At 44.1% G+C, this 9,984-nt stretch overlaps 1 protein-coding gene across 2 annotated transcripts; it reads right to left on the bottom strand.

The window, feature by feature from the left end:
- Window positions 1-2,962: 2,962 nt before the first annotated feature.
- LOC120453760 (hornerin) lies at window positions 2,963-4,832 on the bottom strand. Of its 2 annotated transcripts, none has more exons than XM_039638593.1 (2): window positions 4,815-4,832; window positions 2,963-4,393 (listed from the first exon to the last, which is right to left on the bottom strand). In XM_039638593.1, exons 1-2 carry the CDS (start codon window positions 4,830-4,832, stop codon window positions 2,963-2,965), a joined length of 1,449 nt encoding a protein of 482 aa, XP_039494527.1. The 2 variants fall into 2 exon arrangements, with proteins under 2 accessions (XP_039494527.1, XP_039494528.1); XM_039638594.1 differs by having other exon boundaries at window positions 2,963-4,390.
- Window positions 4,833-9,984: the final 5,152 nt, after the last annotated feature.

The raw sequence follows: 9,984 nt of genomic DNA, 5'->3' as shown, positions 1-9,984 counted from the left end.
CACTCTCTATCCCTCTCTATTTTGGCCAAATGGCTAACACACACACTCACACACACATGCACATGCACATGCACATGCACTTGGCTGTTATTAAAACCAACAGTTGTGTTTACTGCCACACGGAAGTGAGTGTGTGTGTGTGAGCCATCTATTCCCAATTGCATATAACAAAGTTTTTGCCCCGTTTTTCGACCTTTTTACCTGGCCAACAAAGATATCGCACAAATTCAACGAATGGCTTGTGGTGCAATTGGTATTTAATTAAACATTTGAACTCGGCCAGTTGCATAAACGAATTGATATTGTTGTTAGGACAAATAATTAGTGTGATTCACTCGTTATCTGTCGACCAGTGATTTTCTGTCATCTGCACAAACGCCACAGAATCAAATGAATATTCGCATTTTCACACATTTAGCATTGCTTCTAATGCTCGCACACATTTGTGAATTTCATTCTCATTTTGGCACTAATTTAAATTAATTAGTTTGATGCGCACCACAAGGCAAACTCTCCATAAACTAATAAATAAATTGCCCAGGCATTCAAGGAGAGGCCGAGGCCAAACTGAATAGTTAATTAAATATCGTACACACTTTTATGTGCAGCTAAAAACAATATTGTGGTATCGCAAAAATGTGACTAATAAAGCGGCGTAATAAAAATCATAATAACATTTCAAATGTTTAATTTAACATAAAAAGTGTGTAAGAAAGCCAGAAAGATGGCCCCCATATAACCACCACCACCTCCGATGGCAGGAAAGCGAGTCCAACTTACACAGCCAACTGAGTTGGCAGCGCGATATTACGTATACGCACGCATGCACATGGCGACATGGCAAATATTTTGTATGCAAAATAAAGTACTCGAAAAGTCACTTAAAGTGTGTCGCTGGGCGGGGCTGCTTCCTGACTAACCGCCTGACTGGAGGGGCATAAAGAGCGTAAAAAATGTTAAATGATAAATAAAATTTACAACCGCAACAACAGAGCCAGCCACACCAACAACAACCAGCAACCAGCAACGAGCATATGTGGCAAGCGAAGAAGTTTCGCCTTTCTCGCCCATTCGGTCGTATGCCTTGCCTCGAACCAGAGCGACATAATAAAATGCAATTTAGACATCAAAAATACACCGTAAATGGAGCAAGAGTAGCAAGTCGCAGCTGACAGGACGAAAAAGGACGACAGCCAGGCGGCGGCACCAAAAGGAGGAGGTTCGCGCAAAGAGTCACAGACAGCCGCGTGACTGACAAGCGAGGGGCGAGAAGCGAGGAACCACAGCCGCATCCGCACTCGCATCCGCACTCGCATTCGCATCCACATCCGCGCCAAAACGACAAACCATCGAGAGCGCGCAACACGCAGGACAAAGGACGATACACCTAAATCAAAAATGTCGAAGAATTCGTGGAGAGTACAAAATGTTGCTAAAAGTTAACTCCTTTTTTTAGTAAGAGTTTGCACTTTGTATAAGTTTATGTTTGAAAAGAGGATTTTTTAACGAAATTAACAGCTTGAATTACTGATCCTAATAAATTTGTTTAATAAAAATCTCGCGAGTCACTAAACTGCACTTTTAGACCACTTTCAAAAACGTGTTTTTGAAAACACATAATCTTAGAATATTACTTTCTTTTCATTGTTATTTCAAACTACTTAGTAATTTGCTAAAAATAAAGTAGTCTTCTTCTTGGTTTTAAAATTATATATTTATTTAATTTATTGGTATATTTTGAACATAGTAATTAGCTTGAGAGAGATTAAGTATATGTTACCGATTTCTCTAACTTCATTGAACCAAACACAAAGAGGCTTATTTAAAGGCTAAGTTTTTTCTTGCAGTGCCAATCGAATGTTTGAGGAGGAGGCTGTGCGTGCGAACCAAAAGGATTGCTGGTGAAGACAATTTACTGAGAACGAAACGATATGTTATTCTTTCTTTCCGCCAACGAGCTTTGCCCTTCTGCAACAGCTCCTCCGTCCAGTGCATGCTATATTTAAAAGCAGTGCTGTGTGGCATACTTTTCAGTGAGTGGAACTTGGAGCTGGGAGCTGGAAGCTGGGAACTTGGAAAAAAAATGGGAAATAGGGGACAGCAGTCCCTTGGCCAATTCAATCGACCAGCAGCAGCAGGAGCAGCAAATCAAAGCAGAGAACTGCACAGGTGACTGGGGAAGCGGGAAAGCACGAGCGGCATGCCAGCGCGTAGCGGGACAACAAAGGTGTGCACTTAATTTAATTAGAGGAGGGAATGGGAGGGGAGGGGAAGGCATCAGAAGAGGAATCACAGGGATGCCCGGTTGGCCAACTTGAACGCCCACTTTTCCAGGCCGAACTGGCGATGTAATGGTCTGGAAATGGCATTTGGCAGCCTGCGAACAACGGCGGAGAATGCGCGAGCCTTTTGTGAAGATGAATTTCATTTCATTAAACACAAATTTCATTGTGTGCGCTTAAAGTGAAATTAAATAAATGAGCATGGTGTCCCCCCTTCCATTTTGGTATGGGTTAAGTGGTAAAAGGGTTATGTCCATGACAAATGCACCGTGAAATCGCTGCTAAAAACCTCGTCCTTGCAGCACGTGTGTGTATGTGCGAAAGTCTAGCTTGCCATTTTCCCGATTCTCATGATTCTCATTCGGTTTGCCGTTTCTGTGCCCATTTTGTGTTTGTATTTTAATGCAAATTGTTGTAATGTTAAATGAGTCACAAAATTGTTGTACATCACGGGGATTAAATGAATTTTAAAACTCGACATTAAAAATGAAATGCGAATACGAAATGTGCAAAACTGCATAATGTTGTTCGCTTTGGTTTCTGTGACCCAAAGGGCAGGGATGACGGTGGCGTATGCGTAATGTGCTTATAACTATAACGAAATTCGCGTGCACTGGATGCAAATGAGGAACGTCGTTGGAATGCAGGATGGGATTTATAAAGGATGCACAACTCAGATTCTACCACCAGCTCTTGACCTTGTGCAGCACGGTCTTGAAGACGGGCACCTTGACGGGAAACGGCTTGGGCACCTTGATGGGCACATATTTGACCACATGATAGGGCACATGCTTCTCCACCGGCACTGGGATGTGCTTCTCCACGGGCACAGGGATCAGACGCTCCACGGGCACCTTTAGCTCCTTCTCCACCGGCACCTGAACGTTCTTGGTGATCGGTATGTGGATGGGCACTGGCTTGCGAACCGGTATGATGACCGCATGCGATATGGGTATCTTCACCTCCTTCTCCACCGGCACGTGCTGCTTCTTCACATGCTTCACCGGCACATAGTTGATGATATCCACGTGGTGCGAGTGATGGGTGTGTTCGTGTCCATGTCCATGTCCCTGGCCATGACCACTTGCCTCCGACAAGTAGTTGGAGCTCTGCTCCTGCCCAGCATCGGGATGTTCCTCAAAGTCATCGGCACCAGATCCGCTCGAGGCAGATGCAGCCGATGTCGAACCGGATCCAGATTCATGATGCCCAAAGTACGAGGAGTGCTGTTCCTGCTGCTGTTGCTGTTGGTGATGGTACAGTTGCTGCTGTTGCTGCTGCAGCTGCTGCAGATGCTGTTGTTGCTGCTGCTGTTGCAACTGCTGGTGATGATAGAGCTGCCCCTGCTGCTCATCGTATCCAGAGTCCGGCGTGTACGGCGGCAGGAAGTTGCCCATTGAAATTTTATCGTACGCATAGGGATGAGTTGCCTGCTGTTCCGGCTGCTGTTCCTCCGGCGCCGCTGATGATGACCACTGTGCGTAGTCCTGCTCGGGACCAGAGCCAGCTGAGCCATAGGCTGGCAAAAATCCACCATTATGTGCGGCACCGGGATAATTGTAAATCGGCGAATGTTCCTGATTGCTCTCCAATCCACCGCCAGATTGTCCATTGCCCGAGCCAAAGTCATGGGCACCAGCTGCTGCGGCAACGGCAGCGACCGCAGCGGCATCTTCATGCTGCTCCTCGTAAATCGGTATCTCCTGTTTGGTGGAGCCCAGGGCCAGTGCCTCCGTGTGCGTGGGTGCCACCGAGCCGTGGTACCCATGGGTAACGTGTCCCAGTCCCGAGAGATTTGTTAGCCCATTGAGCATGCTGGCCAATCCTTGACGGGAGCCTGAGGAATGACTGCTGCTAAAGGCCCTCCTCTCACCCGCACTTCCTCTTGGAATTTTGAGCGTGCCATAGCGATGATTGGGATGATGCTGCATCGGCTGATCCATTGGCAGCCATCGATTCTCGAACAATGACCCCATATGCTGATACGATGGCTGGTTCTTGGCCGTTTCTGTCGAGGATGCGGTGCTGGCGGTGGCAATGGCGATGGAGGAGGAGGTGGCCCCACTGACAATTGTCAGTATGGTGGTGGCTGCTGCAATGAGCGGCATCTGCTGCGGAGGATAATACACAACGATTTAATATGCAAAACACTTTAGTCGAACTAGGAGAGAAGGATAATAAAAGAGGAAAGGAATCGACTAAACGATATCCATACCCAACTTTCATTTAGAACTTTAGGATTTTTGTACTACTTAACTAGATATTTTAACTAAGTTTATAAGTTTATACTTTTTATTCTTTTTAGAATCTTTAGCTTTGAAAGACTTCTTCTTTTGATGAATATCACCAGCCGCAATATACCCAACACTGCAAGAGATTCGTATTTTCGTATGAAAAGAAGTGCTGAATAGCATGTCTTTGTATTCCACAATTTTTGCATAATGCATTTTTAATATCCTTGACTCCGCTGCCTGCTGCCTGCTGCCTGCTGCTCCTTGCAATGCCATCCATTCTATTCCACTCCGCACTCACCAAATTAACGTTCGCCATTGGACGTGGTGGGCTTCGAACTCTGGCTGGGATTGGGCTAAGACCTTGACTGCGGCTGCTGGCCGACTGCTGCGTTGGTAATGTGGCCAAAGTCAAGACGAGGCAGCGTTTTTATATGGCGGCCCCCCATCGAACAGGACAGATCTGCACCGAGAGGAAAAACTCTTACACAATGTGCAGCAATGAGCAGTACAATTTTCAGCATTTCAGCTTCAGCTGTGTGTGTTGATAGAAGGCGGCGGTTTGGCCAAAAGTGAGTGTTGGCCATTCGCTGTTGACCTGTTGCCATTTCTCTCGCGCTTTTGCAACAGCATTTATGAATTAAGTTACGCGATCACAGCAAATTGTACAGCAAAACGGCAGAAAACTACAAAAAAAACAAAAAAAAATAGAAAATGTAATAACCAAATCATAAGCCAAAAAAAACCGGATCGCAAACACTTGGAAAAACAATAAAGTTCAAAGTCGTTTTCCTCGCCAACGACAAGGAATTAGTCGACCTGGCACGCGCCACCATCGCAGTGCAGCTCCATGGTGATCTGCGATCCACGATCATCCACATCCACAACCAAATCCAAATCCACTGGTGGCCTTCACCAGGTGCTTGGCCAACCTGCACTCCTTCAGTCAAGTGGAGTGCAGCAGCAGCAGATTCGAGTGGATCCAACTAACCAAAAGTGGTTGGACCGCTTTTGGCGGCAAAATCGCTGGACAAAAGCTGATGGCTGTGATTCCATTGCTTTGGCCGCAGGCAGAAAGCATTTCTATTTGCCATTGTGTTTTCGTGTTGTACGGACTTGCCTTCACCTTTTTACCAAAAAGGTTAGTTTTAATTGTTTCAACAGTGGTTTCTTACCTTCTCTCCCCCTTTTTTTTTCTTTTTAGGCCATTGTTCGTTTGGAGTTTTTCTTGGCTCAGCAATGGGGCGTGGCGGGCGGAAAAGTGAACGCCTTTTAAGTGCACCTGCAGACATGATGCTGCTGATTATATTTTTCTTGCCAAGCGTAACAGCTCGTTAGTATTTTCAAGTGATTTTCATTTATTTTCCCCTGCCTTTCCCTGCTTTTCTGCTGCTGCAGACAAGACCAACCGATGGAGGAAAGGCCAGGGCAAAAAAAAAAAAATACAGAAAAAAAGGAAGTGTACTGATTTGAAAGGAAACAAACATTTCGCAGCTGCCCAAAAGAGTCTGGGGCTCTTATCGTTGTGCTCCTCGGCTGCCATGGCAGTCACCTTTCTGGGTATATTTTTTTAAGCGAAATTCACGCTTACTTCATTTCAATTACAATTACATGATTCCATTTCTCTCGCTGGCTGCTCGCAAATGCAAAAGTGATGTAACTTACTAGAGGCCAATGCGATTACCTGGTTGTTACCTTCTCATTCCCAAACTCAAACCCAAAACCAAACTTAAACGCAAGCCCACAAAAATGTAAATCCACAGAGGGCCAACCAATCAATAGCTTTGAGCTCGCACAAATGTATAAACAACACGAAATCGCTTTTTAAATACTATATTTTCGCTTTCCATTTATTATTGCTGTTTTTTTCCCCATTTTTTTTTTTTCTTTTGTTCCTTTACTTTGGTGGCAGGGCTCAAACAAATGACACAGACGGGCACAGATGCGGATCCATATTCAGATACATGCCGATAGATTCAGATACATATGCAGTGTGCAGTTTGCAGTTCGCAGTTTACAGTATGTAGTATGTAGATGCAAATGCCAGTACTGAGCGGGTTATAAAATAAATAAAACTGTCTCGCATTTTTGTGCTGTGCTGAGTCGAGTTTTTAAAACTCTTTCAAATGTTGTGTAATATTTTGCCAGCCCGTATATTTATTTTCGTTGCATTGGTCCAAAAGCAAAAGCAAAAAAAGAGCACAAAATAAAAGCGACAAAATAGGCGAAATATGCATTTGAAATACCAGTTTTTGGGGGACTGCAAATGCGGATACGCCTGTCGGTCGAATATCCTTGTGCAACGTGCTTATATTTGCATTGTATTTATGCACAGTTTTATTGTTGTTTATTGAAACTGGGGTGAGGGGGGTGTGAGGTGGTGAGGTGGTTGGCTGCCAACAAAGGCTATTGGAATTTTTGTGCCTAAACAGAAGTGCCAACAAAACTAAGCACACTCTTACATTTTGTCAACTGGTCCATTTTCAACACCACAAAACCTGGTTTTGTCAGCCGGAAAATAATAGTTGGACTTTTGGGTTACACCAAAAATGCTTATCTTCGAACGAAAACGAAGAATTTTCACAGTCTGAACTAAATTTGCGGGCTGACTGGAATATTTGTACCCCTTACAAACCAGAAATGCACAGATACATTTATGTTTTTAAATAATTATTTGCACTTTATTAGTGATAGTCAAGGTTTTTTATTATTTTAAATGCGACTTTGCTTTTGGCTTCAGTTTCAGAAGATGCGATTTCAAATTGGACTTGCCAAAAACCGAACAAGTTTTCATGCCACGTTTCCACGTTGACCAATTCTAGATTTCTGCCGCTTCAAAATCGACGTTTGCGTGCTGAGATGTTTGGCATTGGATGTGCAGGAGTACACCCCGGCGTATACTTAATTGCGAGCGTGTTTATTATCTGGCTGTGCTGAACGTCATGGTCGTAAATTAAAATGACACGCTTTGCATATCCTGCCACGCCCCTCTCCTCCGGCCGCCCCTTCCGCCCGACACACACACTCTCGCACACACACACACGGCAGCAATAAAAATTTTAATTATTCAATTAAATTACACTCGAAGGCGTTGCTCACAGCTCCGCAGTTCCACAGTTTCACAGTTTCGAGTTCAGAGTTCAGAGTTTGGCGAAATGCGAAGTAAATGACGGCCCATAAAATTGACACCGCCACACTTGCACGAACAGCGAAACAAAAGTGAGTTCGAAGGTGGCGGTGGCACAAGGCACAAGGACAATGCATTCGCACGGCGAAATCATATAAAAATCATGTTTATTTAATTTGCATTACAAAAGGACCGCCGCTCGTTAAATTCACTCCACGGCCGACCGGCCACGCCCACGTTTTAAAAAACAATAAACCCTATATGTACGTAGGCGTAGGGAGTAGCACGTAAAATGATTAGCAAATATGCCACCGAAATACTTGCAGGGGTGGCTATAAACTGGCAGGACATTAAAGGTGGGGCGTCGTCCTTAAAGCAAGGTGCCATTTCCAAGAGGTCAAGGGGCAGCGCTTGGAGCTCGGGAACTGGGGAGCTCGGGAGCTCAGGAGCTGATGGGCACGCAATACCCTCGGCGGACGGGAGCATTGAGGCAAGGCACGCATATTTAATTAGCTTCATGCACTGCCGTTTTGTGGCCAAATGGGTGGGTTGGGTTGTTGGATTTAGTGGGTGGTTCACTGGCTCAGTGGCTCAGTGGTTGGGTGGTTGGGTGGTTGGATGGCCAAGTGGGTGGGCAAGTTAGTGACCGCACTCCAGCTGCGGGCGCCACAGTGAAGATCCTCTCGGGGGAATCGCCTGCGCCAGATTTGATTAGGTATTGAAATGATAATGGATTACAGGCGGCATGATTGCGTGGGTCAGCTTACTAAATATACATATACATATACAACGCTTACGAAAGTGATTTGCTTTCAATGTGAAAGTAATCTTGAAGGTTTCTCAAAAAGGCGATTTGCAGGCACTGGAAATGTAATGTCTTCTTAATTGCTTATTAATATCAATTTTATTTATGATTTTACAAACTAAAAACCTTGGGAAATAAGGTGCAAAATATTACATTACAGTACTAAGTGCCATGCCTGCGCAGTAATATTCGAATGTTGAAAGCATTTAAATATAATTGTAGGTGAAACATGCATTGACCCAAAATTTACAGCATTCATAAAGAATAAATTCCATTTAATTCGTGTTTTGAGGAAACAATGTAGTAATAATGTAAAATTGGTTTAAAGTTGCTTGTCTGTAATTAAATATATTTCTAGGCTGCCAAAGTTGGATAATCAAACTCTGTCTACCAAAATGAAACAAATTAAAATTAATTTTATTCTAAATGGTGTTTATTTCTAACATAATGGGAGTAGGGTTTCCAATCTTTGGCAGGGCGAATCCACCGTAGCACTTTATTTTGCACTTCGTGCGAGGGAATTTGAGCTGAGTAGCCGGCTTGGCACATTTTATATGCGTGTCCATGTCGTTCCTCTGATGATTTTTGCCCCTGTTCACAGAGTTTCTGGCTGTTGTTGCTCTTGTACTTCCACTTCCATGTATTTGCACTGCCAGTTGTATTTGTACTTGTAGTTATACTTGTATTTGCTGTTGTAGTTGTACTTGTATTTGCTGTTGTAGTTGTACTTGTATAGGGTGTTTTTTTTAGAGGTATAGAACTTTAAATTGCAATAAAACAACGATGGATTATTCGATTGACATGAATTTTATTGACATGAAAGATAATCTTGTGGCATTACATTTTAAATATGATTTCTGGCATATGACCGCCACGGCTGGCTCGGATGTAGTCCAATCTGGACGTCCAATTTGCAATGACTTTTTCCAACATTTGGCCGTATATCGGCAATAACACGGCGAATGTTGTCTTCAAAATGGTTTAGCGTTTGTGGCTTATCCGCATAGACCACCCCACCCCACAAAAAGTAGTCTAGCGGTGTTAAATCACAAGATCTTGGAGGCTTATGAAAAATCGGGAACAACAGCAATCTCGTTTTGGGCCCATTCGACGAATCTACGCCTTGCTTGATGATCGTTTGGTTTCAATTCTTGCACGAGTTGGATTTTGTAAGCACGCATGACGAATTGCCAAACCAAACTGAGAATAAATCACTTGACAGCTGTTAAATCGGTCGCCATCTTGAACAGTAATGCCAACTTAAAGTTCTATACCTCTAAAAAAAACACCCGTTATTTGCTCTTGTAGTTGTAGTTGTAGTTGCTGTGTGATTAATTCGCGCAAAGAGTTGTGCGCTTCCGTTTCCGGTGGCTTTTGTTGTTGTTGGGAGCAGTAGCGCTCGAGCTTTTGTGTTTCATATTTCACAGGAGGCTGATTTGTGCTTAGCTGTGGGCGCGCCGGTGGGCGGGCCACAATATTAATTGTTTTGTGCCCAACGAGGCTTAAAAACACATGCTCATGTACGCCACGTCCGCTGCA

Source organism: Drosophila santomea, chromosome 3R, assembly GCF_016746245.2.
Source record: "Drosophila santomea strain STO CAGO 1482 chromosome 3R, Prin_Dsan_1.1, whole genome shotgun sequence".
Classification (NCBI taxonomy): domain Eukaryota; kingdom Metazoa; phylum Arthropoda; class Insecta; order Diptera; family Drosophilidae; genus Drosophila; species Drosophila santomea.
Note: the sequence above shows the minus strand (reverse complement) of the source record. Positions and strands in the feature narration are given on the sequence as shown.